The sequence below is a fragment of the Rhipicephalus microplus genome, unplaced genomic scaffold (genome assembly GCF_043290135.1).
Source record: "Rhipicephalus microplus isolate Deutch F79 unplaced genomic scaffold, USDA_Rmic scaffold_12, whole genome shotgun sequence".
In the NCBI taxonomy this organism is placed as follows: Eukaryota; Metazoa; Arthropoda; class Arachnida; order Ixodida; family Ixodidae; genus Rhipicephalus; species Rhipicephalus microplus.
Window position 1 is genome coordinate 45,287,478 of NW_027464585.1, and position 24,490 is coordinate 45,311,967.

A 24,490-nucleotide genomic window follows, 5' to 3' on the forward strand; every position below is an offset into this window, starting at 1 on the left:
CTGTGTACATCTTTCCGTTCAAGTTGTCCTCAAAAAAGTGAGGTCCGATGATCCTGTCCCCGAGTATGCCGCACCACACATTCACACTCCAGCGAACTTGATGCTTGTGCTGCCTCAGCCAGTGTGGGTTTTCTTGTGCCCAATAATGGGCGTTGTGAAGATTAACACTTCCATTTCGGCAAAACCGAGCTTCATCAGTCCAAATTATTCTGTGCAAAAAGTCATTTTCTTGATCAGTTTTGATGAGGCCCCAATTGCAGAAGTCAACTCGCCTTTCAAAGTCCGCCTCATTTAGGTCCTGATGAAGGTAAACGTGATATGGATGGAACTTGTGCTTTCTTAAAACATTTGTGACTGTTCCGATGCTGCGACCGCACTGATCGGCAATCTGTCGGATGCTGAGCTCTGGCATCGAGGTTACGCACGCGACAACGTCGATTTCAAAGTCTTCATCGACGATTGCCTTCCTGGTCCGTCTCGGAAGGTGGACAGAGCCTGTTGTGCAGAAGCGTCGAAACAGGTTTGTGAAAGTGGGCCTTGTTGGAAGGGGACGGTGTGGGTGGCGAGACGCGTAAAGCTCCATTGCTAACGAAGCGTTGCCATTCATTTCAGCCATTGCAAGCACCACGTCTACTTTTACTTTGGTAGAATACCTCACGCCAGAAGCAGCCATATTAGCTCGAAAGGACTCCACGTGGATTTCCTTGGTAGACCTTCAATGCAGAGACGCTGTGCTCTAACCGGAGGCACCCTAGTGCAGGACGGTCCTGCTAACGCGTTCACAAGAAGATGTCTCAGTGTGATCTAAAGTCACGAAAAAACGTCGCGAAAAATGGTCTCCTGTTATCGCGTTCATCAGGATCATGCGTAAGGCTCATGGCGCACCGCGCTGTCACATTTTGATTTCGCCGGCCGAAGAGGGCAAGGGTAATTGCTATCACCTATGCCTACGCTTCCACCCTCTTCACACACTAAACACCACACGCAACAGATGCGTCACTTTAGGGAGGAGCTTTGCGCGGACCCTCACCCTCTTGCATGCGTAATCGTGCGAAAGACAATTAAACTTTGGAGCCGGATATCTCGGAACACAGGCGTGCTAGAAAAAATCTTCCAACTGAAACTGTGTACAAACACCACTGCCTACATTTTTTCAATATAAACATGCCAACTTACCGCAGCCAGTAAAAAGTTAATTATTAAATTTTAGTTAATTGGGCTGCTGACAGCGATAATTATCATCTAACTTTCTGTCCCCCTGGCCGCTTAACTTATTTGCACAAGTGGTTCTCACGTGCCTTCGAGCGCCTAATTTTAAAAAAATCATAAAGCTTAATTTTGAACACCCGGTATATATATATAGGTACTGACAGCCTACATCACGACATGTGCAGAACAAGAGGTGCACTGAGGCAGCGTTTCACTCTTATGGCAATAATCAAGATTGGCCTAAATATAACTAAATTCTTTTTCATGCTGTGTGATGGATGTTTCACTTATCCACATGCTACCGCTAATCTTTATATGATATAATGGTATAGCGCGCCAAGACAAGGACACAAAAAGAGAGACGCACACACACAGTGCTAACTTGCAACTTGTTTTATTTGCGATGACACATGCTATTTATACAGTAACAAATGACCAATAAAATCTAGAACATATCATGTTAAAATACAGCATGCCTCATGCACGTGTCACCATCCATTGCGACAATCTGCACTCGCCAACGTCAAAGTGAAGATTCTAGAATTTTTTTTTGTCTTTAGGTGACAAAGCTATCGAAGCCACACTCACACATTTATTTTTCATTTTGTCAATTTCAAAGGCTTCAATCATCTCACGCGTAGTTCTGTCACGAGCCCTAAAGAGAATACGGGTGTTTTGAAACACAGGGACAGAACCACACCTCTGACAGTGAAGGGCCAAATGACCAATATAGCTTTTTCTACGTTGTACTTGTGTTCCCTAAGTCTTTCGTTCACACACTTTTCAGATTGGCCAATGTACACGCAATCACAAGTCAAGGAGTGCAGATTGTTGCAATCGATGATGACGTGTGCATGAGGCATGCTGTATGTTAGATTTGATATGATATGTTTTAGATTTTATCGACATGATATGTTTTAGATTTTATCGGTCTACTGTTACTACAGAAATAGCCTGTGTGATTGCAAATAAAACAATAGTTGCATGTTAGCGCTGTGTGTGTGTGTGCATCTCTCTTTTTGTGTCCTTGTCATGGTGCACTATATCCTTATAAATGATGAACCCCAACCAACTAGCCTGGCGACGTGTCTTAGCAAATTTTATATGATAGGCCTCAGCCGGCAAAGTTAGGCTTCGTTGCGATGATGAAAGCGTTTCAAACTGGGAACATTGATGACGTTGGTCTTTCTTAAGCCGTGGCCAGTTGATAACAGCTGAGATATCACGTACGTGATATTGCTGAGACGTTCCAGGACAACAATTGGATTAGTGCAGTTGACCAGAAACTTTTGGCAGAGGCCGGGCTTGCAAAGCAGTGTCCAAAGCCACAACAAATCATCTTTCTCAAACAATACATGCCGCTGACTTCCGTCATAACGGTTCTTCGAGCGTTTCTGGGAAACGAAAGTTCGAAGACAGGCGATGCGCCGAGCCTGTTCTGCACGGCAAATGGTTTCGGCGAGAGTAGGTTGGTCGGTCCCAGAAAAAAGAAGAATAGTGTCAAGAGCTGTGCGGAGTTGGCGTACGTAGAGCAGATAAAATGGACTGTATCTCGTTGTTTCATGCTGTGCGCTGTTGTAGGCAAAAGTTATAAATGGCAAGATGGTGTCCCATGTTTTGTGTCCGGAATCAACATACATGGAAGTCATGTTGACGAGAGTTTTATTAGTTCGGTCTCTCAAACCTGCGGGTGATACGGCGTGGTGCGACGAAAATGGCACGAAGCAAGACAAAGGAGGTCTTCAACTACATCGGCAACCAATTGCCACCCGCGGTCACTGATGATGACACGAGGGGGGGGGGGGGGGGGGAGATCCATGCGTAATATATTGTGTGACAGCATGAACTGTGAAACTTGAGTGGCCATTGCTGCAGGAATCGCTGCAGTTTCAGCGTAGCGTGCGAAATGGTCAACGCCCACAATAATCTATCGGTTGCCGTTTGTTCATCGCAGAAAAGGCCGAGCAGGTCAACACTGAGGACTTGAAATGGGGAACCCGGGGGTGCTATGGGATGAAGTAGTCCGGCTGGCGGTGTTGTAGGCCACTTGTAGCATTGACATTACTCACAGCTCGCAACTTACACAGTTACACTTTTACGCATCTTCAACCAGAAGCGTTCTTGCATGCGATAAAATGTCAGAAAAACCAATATGGCCAGATGTTGGGTCATCGTGCATTGCTCGAAGTACGTGTTGTCGCAAACTTGTAGGCACAGCTAGAAGCAGACGGGGCGTATTGCGGAATAATTCTTCTTGTAAAGAACACCATCCTTTACGACGAAACTGCATTGATCGTTTGTTCCGGAGATAATTAAAGGAAGCGAAATTGTTGTCATTACGCTGCTCTGCTCGAAACGTTGTTAGATCAGGAAAGGGAGAAAGGAAGCATCCACTACCACCAAATTTTCATAAAAGTTGTCTGCTGTCGGAAGGGGAAGCCGTCAGACTTCAAAGTCGTGTTCTTGCAATCGTAACGCCCAACGAGCAAGACATCCAGATGAGTCCCGTAGTCCAGTGAGCCAACATAAAGAATGGTGTTCCGGGATAATCGAAAATTGGCGTCCATAGATATGAGGGTGAAGCTTAGTGCAAAGTAACAAAAACGCCGACCATGATAAAATACACAAAAGTTAAAAAGACGTTTAGGCTCCCAACATGAGAGCCTTGTTCACAGTGACTCACTGTGAACAAGGCTCCCGTGTGGGTCACTGTGAACAAGACCCCCGTGTGGGGAGCCTAAACGTCTTTTTAACTTTGGTGTATTTCACCTTGGTCGGCGTTTTTGTTACTTTGCACTATGTTTGTCCCGGACCAGACGTGATTCCGTCGGACTCTTGACTAAAGGGTTAAACTTGTGCACGGCGAATATGGCCGCGAGACATTCCTGCTCTGTGACAGTGTAGTTTCACTCCGGTTTACTTAAACAGCAACTGGCATAGGCAACGACGTGTTCAGCAGCCCCATGGCGTTGGACCAACACGGCACTGATACCTACACTGCTGGCATCGGTATGAACTTTTGTGGCAGCACATGGGTCATAGTGGCGAAGCACGGGCCCACGTAAGAAGAAACTTGAGTTGCGAAAAAGACCACTTGCATTCCGCTGACCACCAAAAAGGAGCGTCCTTGTTGAGTAGGGATGCCAAGGGATAAGTGAGGTCGGCGAACTTAGGCACGAAGCGGCAGAAGTACGTGCATAAGCCCAGAAAGCTTCACAACTCTCGTACAGACTGAGGTTGTTAAGCTGCTGACTGCAGCGACTTTCTGGGGGTTAGGTCGAACGCCATGCTTGTTCCCCAGGTGACCGAGAACCAGAGTCCCACAGTTGCCGAAGTGACACTTCTTGGAGTTCAGGGTGAGCTTAGCTCTCTCAAGACAGGTGAGAGCAATGTGTAGACGATGGTTGTGTTCATCGAATGTATGGGCAAAAGTTATAATCTCATCCGAGTAGCAAAGACAAACTTTTCACTTTAGTCCACATAATATAGTGTCCATGAAGTGCTCAAACCTGGCTCAAGCGTTGCATAGGCCAAAAGGCATTAAATTGAATTCAAAAAGACCATCTGGGTTTATGAAGGTCATTTTCTCTTTGTCATTCTCTTGTTATGTTTTCTCTTGTCATGGGGATTTGCCAATAGCCAGATTTCAAATCCACGGAGAAGGAGTACCATGCCCAATGTAAACAATCAACGACGTTATCAATCCTAGGAAGCAAATAGACACCCTTTTTAGTAACAGAGTTGAGGCATCTGGAAACCATGCAGAATCACCATGTACCATCCTTCTTCTGGACAAGAATCACAGGGGCAGCCCAAGGGCTACATGACTCTTGGATGACCCTTTTCTTTAACATCTGTTCTACCTGTTGAGCAATGACCTTGCGCTTCGCAGATGAGACATGATATGGTTTCTGCCGGATAGGGTGCGCGGATCCTGCGTCGATCCCGCGGCGAGTACGAGACACGGGTAAACTTACTTGCTCTTCGTGCTGCGCAAAAGTCAAATATAAAAGCATGCTTCGCAAGGACTTTGACCAAAGCTTGACGTTTTTCTGATAATAGTGACTTGTTTATCATACTTAGGAAGTTGGCTTCTGTATAGTGCGTTGCACGAATACGATCTATGCTCTCGTCGCTTGAAGATGCAGTAAAACTGTTTGCATTTTGTTCGAAGAGCGCGAGTCGCAATCTGCAGGGTAGCATGAGAAGTTAGTAGAATGATTCAACACTCATAAGGCCGATCGCCCATCACTGATGGAAAGAACACAATGTGGAACGAGCACATTTTTCTTCGCACAATTGAGAGGAACGGGCTCCACAAGAACCTCAAACGTGCCAGCATCTGAGGCAGAAGCGTCAACGTGAACGTTCTTCATCGAGTTGGGCGGCAAGACAACATCCTCAATGACGGTGATGGATCCTTGACAGCGCTTAGGATCGTCAGTAAATGCTGATAGCATAATCTCGCCAGCACCGCAGTCTACAGTAGCAAATCAATACTCATGATGATGTCATGGGTGGAACTGGCCAGGACAGGGAATTTTGTCTCGAACACCTTGTCGCCCAAAGTAACACTAACAACACACACATTGACAGGGCACAGCGTCTCCCCGCTTGCATGAAATGCTGCAGAACTGTCCCAGCGAAACATCACTTTATGTCCTAGCCGCAATTTGAAGTTAAGACTCGTCACTGAAACAGCTGCTCCCGCACCTATTAAAGCCATCGTAGGCAGCCCATCAGTAAGCAATTTTGAGTCATAAAAACGGGTGGAGGCATAGGTGAATGTAGTGAAAAATGTTCGGCGACCTCACCTCTATTGGCCGCACAACCTAGTTTTTAGGAGGTGGACAGGTGATGTGTCGACCAGGGGATGGTGAACAGACCTGGCATGCTGTGGGAGGCGTCAAGCTTCGCAAGAAGGAAGGCGAGTTGTTGCGGAAATTTCGGTAGAAATTGCGTCCCACATCTGTGTCACTGTGGGCAGTTTGCTGGAAGCTGTCCCAAACGTGCCCGTTCCACATCAAGTGCATACCACCCAACCAGCTGTTTTGTCGAGAAGAAGCTAATGGTCCCTCGTAGTGGAACCACACTGCTGGGGCGACGCCTCTGACTGCAGAATTGAGCCACATGTCCACGGAAACCATAGGTATAGCACACAGGGGCCTCATGGACGTCGCCAAACGTTCCACGAGGCACGATTTTATTTATTTATTTTATTTATTTATGTTAAACATACTGTTAACCCTTTGGAGGGTTTTTACAAGAGTGGGAGCAAAAAGAAAAGCACAAGAAGCAGCCACATCAAAAGTAACAATACAATACAATTTAGTCGGAGCAACGTTGATGAACAAGTACAAGTTAAGAAGAAGGAAACTACATGCATATATAATGTGACAGTGGATGCATTATTAATTTTATACAACCCTAAAATGGGTAAAGAAAAGTTTACACACTTGTAACAGTTGATGTAAATACACATATTGGCAATCAACCCACTACAAGGAGGTAATCGTAAAATGAATATACAGTGCATACTATGTTATCAGGCTTATTGTCAGATGCTTTGTGTATTTTGCAACATTTCTTTAAATTCGTCAACTGTCGCTGTTCGGCTACAAGTTGGTCAAGGGCATTCCATTCTTGAATGCATCTAGGAAAAAAAGGAATAATAGAATGTGTTGTTGATGCAAGAGTATTCTTGGAGTGTGTGAACATGTGTGTGACATGCTTCTTTTGTCACTTTGGTTTTCGCGTATGTTGTATGGTCTATCTTAAAACAATTGTGCAATAACTGATATAGAAACTTCAGACGATCAATTTTTGCTCGACTTTGGAGTGTGGGCAAACCAGCGCGGCATGGTAATTCAGTTGGTGATTCGAGGCGGCGATAGCGGTTGAAAATAAATCTAATCGCTTTACGCTGTACGTTTTCAAGTGTGCTGATACCGCTGCCTGTAAAGGGGAACCAGATTATGCTGGCACATTCCATGATCGGTCTGACAAGTGTGACATATGCTAGATGCTTAGTGTCACGGTCGGCGTGTCGCAGCGTTTGCTTAAAAAAAAACAATCTCTTTAAGGCCTTCTTTTCTACGGTTTGTATGTCCACTGTCCAACTAAGATCAGAAGTTATAATCACACCAAGGTATTTGTACTGGCTTACATTTTGTAGCACTGTGTTATTGTAGCCATAACGAAAGGGTAAGCACGATTCCTTTTTCGTGACTTGCATCACGACTATTCTGTCAGAATTAATCACCACTTGTCAGTTAGAGCACCATTGTACAACGTCATTTAGGGCATCGTTTAATTCAATTTGGTCACTGCAGCTTTTGATCTTTTTGTATAATATGCAGTCGTCTGCAAAAAGTGTAATGTTTACGTTAATGTTGGTTGTTAGGTCATTTTTAAATAGAAGAAATAATATCAATACCAAGACGGATTCCTGAGGCACGCCGGACATAACGATCAGTCTTTCACAGACGTGATCGTTGCATTGCACAAATGGTTGGCGACGAACAAGTAGTTTGATATCGAAGGGGTTACCGGCCCATCCCCAAGTTTGCGAACCAGCTGGTAAACTAGCTTTTCATGGGAAACCTGGTCAAACCCCTTTGAGAAATCCATAAAAATGAAATCGATTTGGGAGTTTCGATTGATGGCTTCGGCCAGATCATGGAACTTTTCGGCAAGTTGCGTTACGGTTGACAGGCCTCTTCGAAAACCGTGCTGGTTATGGTGTAGCAGGCTATTGTCTTCGACAAACTTTGTCATGAATTTGAGAATAATATGCTTGAGCAGTTTACAGCTAGTGCAAGTTAAGGAAATGAGTCTGTAGTTCGATGGAGTTGATTTGTCACCAGATTTGTGCATTGGAATTATTTTCGCAAGTTTCCATTCGGAAGAAATCTGCGAATCCTGGATATATTTAATAGATATTAAGCACAGGTACTTGCTGAGTGGTTCGGCATACCGTTTGAGAAAGACGTTCGGTATCCCATCTGGACCACAGCTCTTTTTATCATCAAGGTTTAGTAGAGGGGCGCCATGATGATGCCACGAAGACACCATTGTAGGTGGTTGGCTAGAGGCATTCTGAAAACTACCCAAAGGAAAAACGCTTTCCCTACCCAAAGGAAAAACGCTTGTACTATCCATCCTGGGGCACCATGTACCCCCAGAACTTGCCTCTGGTGGAACAACACGTGGAGCTCTACTTCTTGTCCTACATGCGCCTCAAGCCCGATCTTGGCACTAGGGTCTTAAGTTTATTTTGCTCCAAGGCCAAGCATGTCAATGATCGGTACGGTAAGCAGCAGCGCTACTATGAGCCACACTCAACCAGGTACGTAGACCCCATGACCGTCTATGTCGCTGCTGAATATCACAAAAAGATAGCGCCTAACACTAAGGACCTACACATGATGTACAATCGCTACACGACAGAGGTTCAGCACTACCCCACTCACCTCATGCAGAAAGCAAATGAAAATGAGGACTCGCAGGAAGCCGGACACACCGTGGTCGACCAATCGTCTCTAGACTCCTGCAGCGATATCTATGGCGATGCCGCCATGCGTCAAGCTCATGTGCCCAGAAACGTCAGCTGGATGTGCGCTATTGTTTGCTACACCGGGACGGATGGCGACAATTTGCTACCGGTCACAGAGCACGTAGACAAACCTCCACTGCCTCCGAACGTGGCCGAGATTCCCGCCCTTGGCAACGTCACCGTCCGACGGAACCAAAGTCCTCTGGCATCGTTGTCGTCCTCATTCAACGAAGAAGAATCATCGTTGATCTCGGATTGTTCATTCAGATTGGAAGCACCTTCAAACCAGACACACAATCAGGAACACCTGGCACCGCCGTGGTGGTCTAGTGGCTAAGGTACTCGGCTGCTGACCCGCAGGTCGCGGGTTCAAATCCTGGCTGCGGCGGCTGCATTTCCGATGGAGGCGGAAATGTTGTAGGCCCATGTACTAAGATTTGGGTGCACGTTAAAGAACCCCAGGTGGTCGAAATTTCCGGAGCCCTCCACTACGGCGTCTCTCATAATCATATGGTGGTTTTGGGATGTTAAACTTTACATATCAATCAATCAGGAACACCTGACACCCGAAGTGGCCAAGTGGAGCATATTCGCGCAGCACCTCCAGAGGCTTGACATGAAATGCCAACAACAACCCAAGGATAATGCTGATTACCAGGAAGCCTTCAGAGTCTATAAGAGCAGGCTAAAGTCACACTCATCCTACTACAAGAAGCAAAGCAAGAAGCGCAATAGCCACCAGGGTGGGTTAAGCATAATGTCGGCGCGACTAGCAGCGGCAAGCAAAGAAGCAAGTGTGCAGGGTCTTAAGACGAAACATTAAGGATATCAAACAACATGAAGGCTACGTCATCTAAACACTATAGCTTGAATGTACGGCTTCCCCTGCAGGACAAGCTGCCACATCACTTAGCTTTATCATCTTTCTAGAAGCATTTCTGTTGCCAGTTAACACCGCCTGGTAGACTCGCTCAAAGTTTTCTTAAAACGTGCATGAATTTGCCGGCCACAGCAGTGTGTTACAAATACAAGAGGAAAAAGGGGCATGCACACGAGCCACGTGCACTGACTCGTTCAGTTGGTCCGTCGCCCTGTGATGTAGCCAGGCGCTCGGGTCTGGGTTTCCTCTTCATTTCTCACAGATACGTTCTTCGTGTAGGCTGATGGTGAACGTAACCTTTCAAAATTCACTTCCAATGTCAACTCCCTCCACCCTTTGATAATGTTCACACATACATATTCGCAGGAGCGAGTTCACTTCCAGGATGTCCCTGTATCACTCAGTGGCACCACCATCTCTACTTCCTTATACAAAAAGCCAACTAGCCCCGCGGCGGCGGTCTAGTGGCTAAGGTACTCGGCTGCTGACCCACAGGTCGCGGGTTCGAATCCCGGCTGCGGCGGCTGCATTTCCGATGGAGGCGGAAATGTTGTAGGCCCATGTGCTCAGATTTGGGTGCACGTTAAAGAACCCCAGGTGGTCGAAATTTCCGGAGCCCTCCACTACGGCGTATGGTGGTTTTGGGACGTTAAACCCCACATATCAATCAAAAAGCCAACTAGCCGGCAACAGTATCTGCGTTTCCACAGCAGCCACTCCCATCATCCCCTCATATTATATGCATCACTGAAACATGGCTTCATGGAGATGTCCATGATACAGAATTCACTCCTCCTGGTTACATCGCCATCCGGTGCGACTGCCAGTATAAGAAAGGGGGAGGCGTTGCTTTACTCTTGCGCGCTGATTTTAACTTTAAAATTTTTTCAGGCCCTCCTAATGTAGAATCAGTTTGGTGCAGGTTACTAGCGCATAAGCAGAATTTAACAATTTGTGGCCTTTATCGCCCTCCTGATAGCTCCAGTGACTTCTTCGATAACATTTCTCAGTTCATTCATGACCATCGCCTCGACAGCACACACTTAATCATTCTTGGCGACTTCAATGTTCCGGGCATTCATTCACCTTCCCTCACATATTCCACCACTAGTTCATCTATCTGTAGGGAATTAATTTCATTTTCCTTGTCCCATAACCTGATACAATTAGTTGAACTCCATACTCGGCAGAACTCTATACTAGAGCTAGTCTTTATCGGTGACAGTCTTGCTAACTTAGGCTTTAAATACAATATATTAGAAGGAATTTCAGACCATGATGCCGTCCTTGTACATATAAATTGTCCTATCCCGCATGAACGTTACAGCTACTCTACATTTCGGGATTTCAACAAAGCTGATGATACGTCTATTTCTGATACTCTGGCGAATAACTTTGACCATTTCTTGTCACTTAGCACTGTGTCTCCTATTAGCAGTGTTGTTGGTTATTTTAAAACATTAGTGAAATTCTGCATCAATAATTACATGCTATTAAAAAAAAAGGTGAATAACAATCTGCCTTGGATTAACAGGGATATATTGCATTTATCTCGCCGTGTTGCCAGACTGCGTAAAACCAGACATGCTAACCCTGAGCTTCAAGCTTCCTTTGAGAAAGCCAAGGCGGAACTTCGCGCTTGCACAAAAAACGCTAAAGGCTTCTACCTTTCTGTACAATTTCCTTTATTACTTAAATCCAATCCTTGCAGGTTCTGGACTTCAGTCTTGCCTAGTACAACAACCAGTTCCTCTTTCAAGATTAATGACACCATTACAAACGACACCGTTGTAGTTTCTAATGCATTTAACTTTTATTTTCAGTCAGTTTTCACCCTCGACAATCATGTTGTTTCAATTTTTAATCATGACGTACAAACCAGTAAAATAAGTGGTATTGTAGTAAGCACTGAAGGTGTATTGAACTTAATCTCGAATCTCGACACCAAGAAATGTTCTGGTTCTGACGGTATACCGAATTCCATTCTTGTGAGATACTCCGCATGGACAGCCCATTACCTCACTGTAATTTTCCAGAAATCCGTAGACTGTGGTGAAGTACCATCTTCATGGAAAACAGCGAAAGTTCTGCCTTTGTATGAATTTCGTGATAAACAACTCTTATCTAATTACAGGCCAATATCTCTTACACCACAGTCATGCAAGATGTTGGAACACATTATCCACAAGCATATCATTGAATTCCTCAACTCCAATGAAATTCTAACGTCTGTTCAGCATGGTTTCTGTCGAGGCTACACCACAGTTACACAATTAGTTGATTTTGTTCATGACGTTGCCTTTGTCCTAGACATATGAAATCAAATAGATGCCATTTTCATTGACTTCTCTAAAGCTTTTGACTCTGTTCTTTATTCTAAGTTGCTAGTGAAATTAGATACCATACTCTACTCAATAATTCCGGTCTTGTTTCTTGGATCACCAGTTTCCTTCATTATCGCTCACAATTTGTTTCCTTCAACTCAGTGGATTCATCCCTTGTTGACGTCACGTCAGGTGTTCCTCAGGGATCTGTACTAGGCCCATTATTATTCCTTATATACATTAATGATTTACCTCACTGTACATCATCTAAAATAAGACTTTATGCTGATGATTGCGTATTATACGGACCAATTAATTCTGCAGAAGATCATCACCGTCTTTCACAATCGCTCATTTCTTTCATCTCTTGGTGTGAAACATGGCAGATGAACGTCAATTGCATTAAAACAGTCGTCATGTCATTTACCAATACACAGAACCTGTTTTTGTTTGATTATTACTTGGATGGTATACAACTTAAAAGGGTCTCACAATATAAATATTTGGGTGTGATTCTGACAAAAAATCTTTCCTGTACCAACCACATTGAATATATCAGCGCGAAAGCTCTAAAAAAGATAGGTTATTTGCACCGTACTTTGGCTAAATCCCCCCGTGATACCAAATTACTTCTGTATAAAACATTGATTCACCCTATTCTAGAATACGCATCTGTCATTTGGTACCCTCACAAACAAGGTGACCTAAAAATTCTCGATAGCGTTCAACATAAGGCCATCCGCTTCATATGCCGTAACTACAGCCACAACTCACGAACACAGGCTCTACAATCATTGAACTTTGTACCATTACATTCTCGTTATTGCATCGAATCTTTAAAACTATTATATACAGTCATCAACTCTTCTCCTGGCATCTTTGGTGGTAACTACATCGCATTTATGGAAGAATCTGGCACTCACAGCTCCCACATCTTGAACATAAAGCCTTTATTTGCTCAGACTAACACATTCAAATTTAGTTTTTTCCTACGTACTATAGACCTCTAGAATTCCCTACCGGGCAGTATTCGTTCACTATCTTTACAATATTTCATCGATGCTGCTATTGCCCATTTAGAAAATAGGTAAAGATCGTGTTTGCAGTACCATAGTGATGTTTTCTTTTGTATTTCTGTTTTATTGTTGTTTTATTGTTGTTGCTCTGTTTGTATTAGTTTTGTCTAACTCATCCATTCCTGCTATAGTCCCGCATTAAGGCTGCAGTATATTCAAATAAAAATAAATAAAAAAACAGGTGTTCCTTACTCTCAATCCATAGATACAGAAGAATTTGCTCTGAAATTACACAATTTGACACCCACGCACAGAAATTGAGAGCAACCTTTTTGCATCAAAAGTACACAGAAAAAATCATTGACAATGCAATTGAACGTGCTCTCTTTTTAGAAAAAAGTAGCAGTAGAGGAAAAAGACATGAATAAAGATATAATGTCAGGGGATAATTTAATCGTCACATACTCCGCCGCCGCTCGGGTAAACTCTAAACTAAGCCGCCACTTCAACATGCTTAAACAGAGTAGTCGACTATCTGCTGTTTTCCAGACTCTACTCAATGTGGTTTACCGAAAAAATGAAAACCTGGGAGACTTACTGATCAAGGCGAAAACACACAAATCCGGCCACTATCATGGCTATAGACCGTGCGAAAACCTCATTGCAGGGTGTGCACACACATGGCGACCACAGATACGGCCAAAGCCTCCTGTTCAGACTTTGTTTATAAAATTAAAGACGACCTTAACTGTGACTCGGCCAAAATGGTATACGAAATTTACTGTAAATTGTGCAGACTGGAACGAAAACCGCATTTCTTTTACGCTTCAACTACCACAGGGCACATCTAAAAGGCCTCCCGAATTTTCCATTTTCAAAACACATTAAGCAGCCTGGCCACTCTTTCGAGCGCATGTTATACTCCTACAATGCAGCTTCCAGAACACATGAGAGCGCAAACAGTGTGAATCATACTTCATAAATAAACAATCCAGCTTTCAGAACACATGGGAGTGCGAACAGTGCGAATCATACTTCATCATACAGTGCAAATCATACTTTGGCATTGGCCAAAGTTGTTGAAAGGACAATATATGTTACACTGAACAATTTTTTTGAGAAACACAATCTATGTGCACCTGAGCAATACGGCTACAAGAAGGGAAAATCGACAGAACATGTACTACTTAACATTGAAAAAACAAAAGCAAACATAGAAAATAAACTACTTACAATGGGTATTTTCGTTGACCTCACGAAAGCGTTTGACATGCTTGATCATAACATATTTCTAACCAAACTAGATCACCACGGAATATGCGAGACAGTGCTAACGCTTTTGTCGAACTATATGAATAATAGAGAGCAATATGTGTATGTGAACGGTGTATCGTCATGTCGATGTATAACTAATAGAGGTGTTTCGCAAGGTTCAATTCTAGGGCCATTCTTGTTCTTAGCTTATATTAATGATCTGCCATCCATAACATCGGAAGATTGTATCCTTTATGCAGATGACACTGACATATTTATAATAGCAAAAAACGAAAATATCCTATACTATAAAGCAACAACAGCCTTACAAAAATTATCATCTTGGCTTAATGCAAACAAACTACTCGTCAACAGCTCTAAGGGTAATTACATTATCTTTGCCCCCAAAAACACCCACCTTACATTAAGTAATCAGCTTGAAATGAATAACACAGTACTAGAAAGGGTTAGTTATACAAAATTTCTCGGTGTATACTTAGACGCACAACTTTCATGGCACACACTGAAGGTATACAGAAAAATACCTATTCTTTACATGCTACACTATATTCTCCCAAATAAAGACAATGTTAACATTATATCATTCTTTCATACATTCACACGTCACATATGCCATAGTAATTTATGGATTGACCTACCTGACAACACTGAAACCCCTCAAAGCAGCACAGAACACGGCTCTGCGTGCCCTTCTCTCCATACCAAAAACAGACTCAGCTTGTTATGCTTATAGACTACTTAACATACAACGCATCACAGTTAGTGTCAATTACCGTGTTTTACTACTTGTCTACAAACTTTTGCATAACGCTGTTCAATGCCCGTCTATGGCATTAACATATCAAACGCCCACATATTCCTTAAGTTCTACTTTAATTAAACCGTTATACATACCTCAAATAAGGACTAACTACGGATCACATTTATTTTCTTATATTGCATCAAAACTCTGGAACACTTTACCTTGTACTATCGCAGCATCCACATAATTTCATTTGTATAAACAGTGTGTTCGCGATCACCTGCAAAACTCACAACAGTAATATATGAATTGAGAATATTATTCCGATTTCCTTGTAGTTTTATGTATTTTTGTATTGCCATGTATCAATTATATGTATTTATTGTATTTCGTTGCACTTGTATGTACTTACCATCTGTTGGTAGCTCAGCACTACCTACTACTGTTAAAAACGGACCCCTGCAACTGCCTTGACTAGGCTCTGGGGTCCTACCTGTATATTAATAACCAGCCATTATATGTATGATACAGAAGAAAACTGATTGATTGATTAAATAAATTCATACTTCATAAATAAATTCAAATTACTCAGCCACAGAATTAACGAGAGCTGTGGGCGACTGTTGTGCCTCCTCAACTTCTCATAGAAAAGAGAAAGTGAATTAATTATTTAAATTATTTACACATACATGAAATCAGACACACAAGACGATCAATCTAGTGCTTGAAAATGCCTTAGTACAATCGATACAATGTGCGTGAGCCGGCGCATGTTAGTATCACTAGTATATATCTTTTTCAACGCTGTCGCAACAGGGTTTATTGGCAATAAATAGCCTTTCACAAGAAGGTTTAGAGACGGTAAAGGCGGCCAGCGCCAACCTGTCCAGAATCACAGTCCTAGCACCAACAGCTTGCGCTCGGCTCCTCTCGCAAACGTCGTGACCCACTGCGGCACATGATCTTCTTCCTCTATATGCTGTTCTTTATGCTCTTGTTTGTTTATCTCTTAATGATTATCCATTTATTTATTTTGAGTATGATTCTGGCCAATGTTTTCCAAAGGCTGGAGCAGGTCGTATGTATGTATCTTCCTTTGTGTAAATAGCCTGGCGCCACGAGCCAACCATCAAACCACCTTAACTTGAACTGAAACCATATGTGTGATGCGAAGAAGCAGAAATTTTTTACTTTTCCCCTTTTCTTTTGTTGCTTCCTCAGGTGGCCCTTTTATTTACCCCTTATGACAGTGCACGGACAACTAGCCCGCTTCCAGCGACACTCTGTGTCTCTCACTTGCTTTTCTTTTCTTTTAGGGGCGGAGCTCTTTAGGGTAGAGCCATGTCCCCTGTCCATTGGCGTGACACGCTAGTACATGAAGCACCCAGTAGAGGGCAGGGCGATGCCAGTGCTCACTCTTGGCATGTGCTGTGGTTTGAAAGGAGACCGCTAGGGGTGCGGCTCTCTCTCTCTTTTGAAAGCGGTGGTCATGGAGTGCGCTTCGTTATGAATGAAGACACACATATTCTCACGTCTTTGCATGATCGAGTGGGCAATGTACGGTGGAATTCATGGTTAATGATCCCCCAAAGATTCGCCCATTCGTCATCTTTAATTTCGTGGATATGCTGTTTTTTTCCCTTCCTGATGAACATTCCAGCAAAGCAATAGTCACTGTCCCCTCCCCGCGATAGTTCGTTCTCTGTGATTTTATTTTTTTGGCCCTTAAACTGGGTTGGCAGTTCTCTACTACTGGATGTGCCATTTCACTTACGTCCTCTGAAGAAGACTTAACTGCCAGCCGAAACTGTTAGGAGAGAATAAATAAGTGTGTTGTTCTCTATCGACCTCGCCGCGGTGGCCTAGTGACTAATGTACTTTGCTACTGACCCGCAGGGTGTTTGCATCGAATGCCGGCTGTGGCAGCTGTATTTTCAATGGAGGTGAAAATGCTGTAGGCCCATGTGCCCAGATTGGGGTGCACGTTAAAAAACCCCTGGTGGTCAAAATTTCCAGAGTCCTTCACTACGGCGTCTCTCATAATCATATGGTGGTTTTGGGATGTTGAACCCCACATATAGATCAGTGTTGTTTCCTATCTTGCACAACTCTCAAAGTTTATAATATACATTACGGTAGCCAGAAACATAGAGTTTCCTAATATACACTAGAGGAAAAACTCTAGCGCTAGTGTCTATGGGAGATGCAACGCATGGCGCTTCAGCAAGCATGGGAATGATAAGTAGTACACGTGTTTGTCTAATCTTCGTACTTCTGGCCTGCTTCTGGCTCCGTGTGTGTTCGTGTGGCTTGGAGCTGTTTTCTCATGAAACAAAAATCAGCAAATGTTCAGCAGTTGCACATCACCACCTTATTCTTTTAGGCTTACCATTTCGAATCAGGTCATGAAGTTCAAAGGGTTTGTTCTTTCCTTCGAAACAAAACCGAAACACAGCAATAAACGAAGCAGTAAGTACCATTTTTCGCCTGCATGTACGAAGACTAGGCAAATCTGTGTACTACCCATCATTCCCATGGTCGCTGAACAATCGCAGCGCGCCAGAGTCCCCTCTAGTTATATTTAAGAAACTCTATGGCCAGAAAAACCTTTGTTCATTATATATATATATGTATATATATTAGGCTTGGGCAAATAGTGAATTTTAGGTTTTAAGTGAATTGGAAGCGAATAGTGATTCTGGTCGAATAATTTCGAATCGAATTCAAATTGTATATGTGACATTTAAAAAATGGGCATATTTATCATGACCTAACTAACCTGCACAATATACCGTATTAAAAAAAATTGAAATAGGGCCTCTATGCAAATTTCGTTTTTTTGGTTCAAAGGAACTCGAAAGAACTGTGAGCAGTAGCAGGATTTGTCTTTCAGCATAACGAGAGTCATAACCCTTAAAATACGTAACATTTTAAAATTTGTTAAACCTAGAACATATAAGCTGTCATAATTAGCTTTTAAGCTTAATAAAATGAATTTATTTGAGAGTAATATTTTCATTTAAAGGGCCATGCGACATTTTTTCATGTAGCCATGGAATGAGTTCACTAAAGAAGCTTATTTATTGCCTCATGAATTAACTGCCACAAATATCTTTAGAATCTGTCCAGTATGCACGTAGTTGCAAAAATTTCTTGCACGTTGCAAGTGCATTCTGTCTTTTCGTCCCGACGAAAGCGCTACTAGCTAAGCAGGCAGGGATGGCACCGGGAAAGAAAATACGTTACACGTGCTTTTTGAGCTTGTGGAGTCATTTTGGAGAGAAGAGAGCAATTTTTAGCTGACCTTGAGAATGCATTGTGAATCGCACGCCGCGTGCTGCACTCTAATGTTTAGCTTGCGTGTGCTCGGTAGCCTCGACTACCGATCGGCAGTGTTTTCCGACAATGCTGAAAAAGTGTTGCAGGGCCCCTTTAAATTATAAGGGAAGCTTCACGGCAAAGCGGATTTCTCTTGAACAGGTGTTTTCACGGTTTAGCACTTGTAGACAGCAGTGAAGCCACCTTTACAAGCGATATATTCGGGTTAATATGCATTTATTCGTTCCTTATGAATACTTCGAAATTTTCAATTATTTAAATTCGAATCAAAGCTAATTCGAATACCCTACTATTCATTTGAATATTCGAAGCATTCGAGTATTCGCACAAGCCTAATATATATATATGTGTATGTGTGTGTGTGTGTGTGTGTGTGTGTGTGTGTGTGTGTGTGTGTGTGTTTTTACTTGCTTTTCTTTTCAATAAGCTGTAGGTGCCCATGGTGTAAGCATTTCCTTCTTGTGTCTATCCAGTCGAAACATGAATCAATACCAATAAGGTGAGTTGCTTGTTGAGCAAGTTGGTATATACTTAGTTAACTACAAATGAAGCCACAAAACGTCGAAACAGGAAAAAAGCAGAGTGGTATAAACAGAGACAGAGAGCTGAGACGTGGCAATAACAACAGCTCTCCATCTCTGTTTCTACCGCTCTGCTGTTTTACAATTTTGACGTTTTGTGGCTTTATTTGTAGTTAACCAATACCAACTAGCTCAATTATCTGTGCTACTGTTACTCCAATACTTTTAGGGATCTTCCAAAATAAAATTAGGCAGCGCTGTATTAAAATATTGTTCTTTCAAAGAGCATACCACACGTGCAAGGTTTTTATTTAGTTCCCTTAGATTACCTTTAAGCATATGCCATTCTTCAATCTCTTTATTTTTTGCTTCAGGTGGATGATTTCATTTGTCATCCACAGTGTCTGCCTACGAACTAGTTTTGTCTTCTCGATGCGAACATATCTACACAGTAATGCCACAACTTGATGTCATCATCATCATCATCATCAGCCTGACTACGTCCACTGCAGGACAAAGGCCTCTCCCATGTTCCGCCAGTTAACCCGGTCCTGTGCTTGCTGCTTCCAATTTATACCCGCAAACTTTTTAATCTCATCTGCCCACCTAACCTTCTGTCTCCCCCTAACCCGCTTCCCTTCTCTGGGAATCCAGTCAGTTACCCTTAATGACCAGCGGTTATCCTGTCTACGCGCTACATGCCCTGCCCATGTCCATTTCTTCTTCTTGATTTCAGCTATGATATCCTTAACCCCCGTTTGTTCCCTAATCCACTCTGCTCTCTTCTTGTCTCTTAAGGTTACACCTACCATTTTTCTTTCCATTGCTCGCTGCGTCGTCCTCAATTTAAGCTGAACCCTCTTTGTAAGTCTCCAGGTTTCTGCTCCGTAACTAAGTACTGGCAAGATACAGCTGTTATATACCTTCCTCTTGAGGGATAGTGGCAATCTACCTGTCATAATTTGAGAGTGCTTGCCGAATGTGCTCCACCCCATTCTTATTCTTCTAGTTACTTCAATCTCGTGGTTCGGCTCTGAGGTTATTACCTGCCCTAAGTAGACATAGTCTTTTACAACTTGATGTAGGCAAGGCTAAAATTTCATCAGTCATTTCTTGTGTTGGTCCACCTGGTTGTCCCTTGATGTTTTAGAAAGAAGCGAGGGCTGTGCCGAGCATCGCCGAGATCCAGGCTGCCCTCGTGTCTCTCGGCGACAAGGAGGCCCACTTTGAGGGCTGTTGTGACTGGATTGGTAGCACAGAGGTGTTCCTCTGTCTCGACCACTTCTACCAGGTGAGAGGTGCGATCAGCTTGGCTGGCACCTTATGCACTGTGTTACTCCAACTTTTCTTTTGTGGTTAAAGTATGCAGTTGAGAAGGAATTTTAAGCACTTTTTTTTGATGGACACAATATATGTGAGAATAGAAAATAATGCAATGGGAAATATGCAAGATGTTATTGGTTGTAATTGTGAAATAAATTGGAAGAAATAATTGTAACCTTAAAGCTTGGTAGTGCAAGATTGACGAGAATAGCAAGGAACACAGAAATACAGGACTCCTATTCGATTTGGGCTACCAAGCTTCAAGATTATGAACCAACTAGCCCAGCAACACATTCATTTAATGTACATGTGACGGTTACGCCCGTGCCACTGGTCGGGACCGAACTTGCAACCTTCAAATTACACATATCGGATGCTCGACATGCTCTGCCTGTCGAGCTACAGTGGCGGTCACCCCTCCATCCACTACACTGGGCACAGCTGTGCGTTAGCGCCAATCGCAGCCATAATGGCTGGTGTGGAACACTCCTCATTCTATCATCTGGCATCACAGAGCACTTTTCTTTTTTACAAGCTTGCAGCTGACCAATAATCTCTCGCATGCCTGCTATGTCATGCCAGCAGGCAAAAAAAAGGTGAAAAGAGAAAAAGGCCACTCCTCGAGCGTATACTGTGTTGTTCTGTGCAGGCCTAAGTTCTAGTTGCAGAGCACCCTAGGTGCTAGGCTTGTCGGCGTCTCCTGTCGTCACAATCTGTCATGCAGTCACGGTCCCTCATAAAAACTGCTATGCATCACTAAAATTGAATAAATCCCACTTCTTGTCACTGCTATACTAAAAATTAAGATAACAACAGTTATGTTGAAGCGTGGCACAAGGAAAAACGGGACACAGTAACGAACAGTAATAAACACGACTCACAGTGCCTATCTGTGTGTTCTTTACTGTGTCCTGTTTTTTCTTGCGCTACACTTGGACATGTCACCAACTTGTCCTGCAGTCTACTTTACTTCACTTGAGGCAACAGTTAACCCTGTGTATAGCCGACGCCGTTAGTGGAGCATGAAACAGCCTTCTTTGCTTACCATAGGGAACTGAAACTGAGCTTTTAGGGAGGAAGAAAAAGCGCCACCTTAGGGTTCGCTGCATTCAGGGTAAACGATTTTCCATTGGTGTTAGTGGAGTGCTTCCCTACATGCCCGCAGTCAGTTTTGACTGCACTCATCAAAGAGATCTCTCACTCCCTGCTTCCCCAGGTTTGTGGAGCTGAAACTTCAGTTCTTTCTGAGTGAGTTCTTGTTGCCTTTCCTGTTGATGCCATTGTTCATAGTGCGTCCTGTTTCAGGTTCCCTGTCGTATCCTGCACGCCAGCACTGGTGGCCAGGTCGCCCACCATGTTGATGCCCTGCTGAGGCACTTCGAACAGCTAGGCTCACCAGTCATGATGGGTAACTTGCAGGCTACCCATTTCAGCCTTCTTCTTTCGTGTCTGAGCTTTATTATCACCAAGTTTTGCTCTTTAATTTATGAAACACAAGCAGCTTCTATGACTGAAGTGAGATGTCATGCTTGATTCTTGGTGCAGTAAACATAAAGCTAATGCAGGAGTTCGAGAGCTTCCTGGTCTTGGGGAACCCTAGCAGCTTCTGTAGAAGCCCTCATTGTTCTCTAAACACTTGTGTGTTTTTAGGTTGAAAACCGAGAGTGGGGGGAGGCGGCCAAAGTAGTTAACGCTTTGACGCCACTGCAACAGAAAGGTTCATAAAATGTTTCTTCTTACTGGTGAATCAAACTTTGTTTCATGACATGGTGAAGGTGCCATGTCCTGTTGAAGTAGTGCTCAGGTGCTTTTGTGTGCTTGTATATTTCGTGAAGTTTGCTGAGAAAAGTCAGTTGGAAGTCAGCGCTATGTCCTTTTGTTTAGCCAGCTTGACCGTTTCTTCTCTACCCGTGATGCGCTGTACCAGTTCAAGAGCGACAAAGCAAGTTGACAAATCTTCAAAACTTGTCACGGAATGTTAAGCAAACTTTCAAAGTTTGGCAGGACAACTGGCAATAATACCACAGCCCTTCGAAGGTGTGCATATGGCAGAGCAAAGGTGCCAACTGCGTGCAAAGAGTATGAGTTAGAGTATGAGTCGGGCACAAGGTGATTGAACAGAACTTCTCTTTGGATGAGTTGGTTCATTGTAGAGTGAGGGAGTAACAGTGCAAATGCACACACAAGAGAGAAGACACAGACACACAGGCACTGATCTGCTGCTGATATTTAGTGGTAGAATGAAGCACATTATATCTGCCAGAGTGAAGCTTGTAAAGAGAGAGAAGGATGGGCAGCAAGGTTTTTCAGGGCAAAGCGTCAACAATGCAAAAAGCCAGCCAAAGATTAATCGCAACAAAAACGTGATCTTTGAGTTTTTATTCCACATCTAAGACCTGATAGCCGCATCCAACAGATGAAACTTGGCATCAAAGGGGGCAAGAGATGGAGCGCTAACACATTTATTATCTTAGTATGATGTGCTTCTAAAGTGATATGTGCAGTCTTGTTATCCCTGCTACCTAGAAGCGTTGTCCCATCGACCCGATCCACACATTCTGTACACTTATCAACATACACAATTAAGCATACTTGTCTTTCCCCAAATGGGCATTGACACAGCAACCGGTTTCTCCAACGTAGAACATAATACGTGAAATGGGACATCCGTCTCTCTTTTTTCATGCTTCATTCTGGCATATAGGTAGTATATGTGTTTCAGTCTGCCATCAAAAATAAGTTGCATGTCAGTGCCTGTGTTTCCATGTTTTCTCTTTTGTGGGTGTGTGTTTGCACTGTATTCTCTCAATCAAGGTGATTCAACTGGGGCTTGTAATCAGCAGTGCAGAGCTGGTTGGGGGAACCTGCTTGCCATGCCATCGGCACTTCATTCAGTCGCTGTTGTGTTTGCGCTGCTTCTCAGTTTCTGTGGATGTATCAAAGTAGGGCAATACACATCTAATATATTTCGAAGGATAAAAATAGTTGCGCACTACCGAGGCAAGGGCTCAAAAGACACAGACGAAAGCAAGCTTTCAAATAACTTTATTATTTTTTTTCTTTCATCATGGTCAGTATATCTATCAAATGTGTGGTAACAACAATATTTGCATTGTAACTCTATGCAAATTACAACATGCCATGCAAGAACCTCATCTCACAATTCAATAATAATAAAAAAAAAACTGAAGTTGGGCTAATGCATGCATGCTTTCTTGTCGAGATATAAAATGCTTCCGATGAGTTTCCAGGCAGTGCTATCATGGCTTCTGCCCGAAACATTAAGGCTTTGGAAATTTCAAGCACACATGCAATCCCCAACATGTACAGGCAAATGCACATTGTTTTTATTGATTCGATAATTCACGTGCCCTTGCACGAATGTTTATGCACTGTCCAGTCTGCCCACTATAAGACTTTCCACATTAAAGCGTAAGCTCATAAACAATGCCAACTGTGCAGGCTTCATAAGGCAGCTTATGCTTCATATCGCACCCTCCAGAATTCTTTTTAGCCGAAGAAATTTTTGTGCAGAACTTTGTCAGCTTGCGCAAGGCAGCAAAAATCACGAGCACATCGTGCCTGCTCGCAACCTTTTTCAAATTGTGAGACTCGTAGTGCTTGTAGGGCAGCATTTCAGGGTGGCTCTTGGATTGCGGCCCAGGTATCTCAACGGGATGGGGTGCTTTCATCTCACGCCGGGAAACCTCTGCGATTGCCTTAATGAACGTGCTTCCAACACATGCCGTACTCGATTGTTAAAGCTGTCCTGTATAGCATATGGGCACGACCTTCTGAGTGGAGATCCCAGACAAATTTCACAATGCTCCGCTTAAGGTAGGTCACCACTTTCAAAAACACATTTTTTGAAAAAGTTTTTTTTTGTTTTGGGGATTTGATATTTTCGAGTTCCCTGTCCAGTTAAGAATACTTAAAGAAAAAATTGTGCAGCCATCATGAATCGCTCACAATCTATCACCATTTTTTCGACCTCTGGTGGATGCATCCGAGACTGAAACTGAATGTCTCTGTGTCCACAACACCTACCATCTCATCCTAAATATTTTTTATATGCATATCATGTAATTATAAGTTATCCAAGTACGTTTTAAAGTTTGCAGAAACATGTTCTTAATTTATTTTGAAATTTTTTACTACTTGGTTGTAGTCCTCCACTAGTCGCATTGCACATGTTTTCGTTCGGCAGTCAGTGTTTGTCTTCTATGCCGTTTCGAGTTCTTGGATTTAGTTAGGGATTTTTAAGGAGACAGCTGTGGTATTTCATGAAACATAGCATAGTATAGGA

The 24,490-nt window shown here is 43.2% G+C and overlaps 1 protein-coding gene across 3 annotated transcripts in view; it reads left to right on the top strand.

The window, feature by feature from the left end:
• Ufsp1 (UFM1 specific peptidase 1) overlaps positions 1 to 24,490 on the top strand; it is a 147,762-nt gene that overhangs the window by 24,607 nt on the left and 98,665 nt on the right. For all 3 annotated transcript variants that reach the window (XM_037418126.2, XM_075882528.1, XM_075882527.1), the window contains 2 exons: positions 20,012 to 20,152; positions 21,490 to 21,592. In XM_037418126.2, coding sequence (XP_037274023.1) covers positions 20,012 to 20,152; positions 21,490 to 21,592 — 244 coding nt within the window. The remainder of the gene's footprint in view (positions 1 to 20,011; positions 20,153 to 21,489; positions 21,593 to 24,490) is intronic.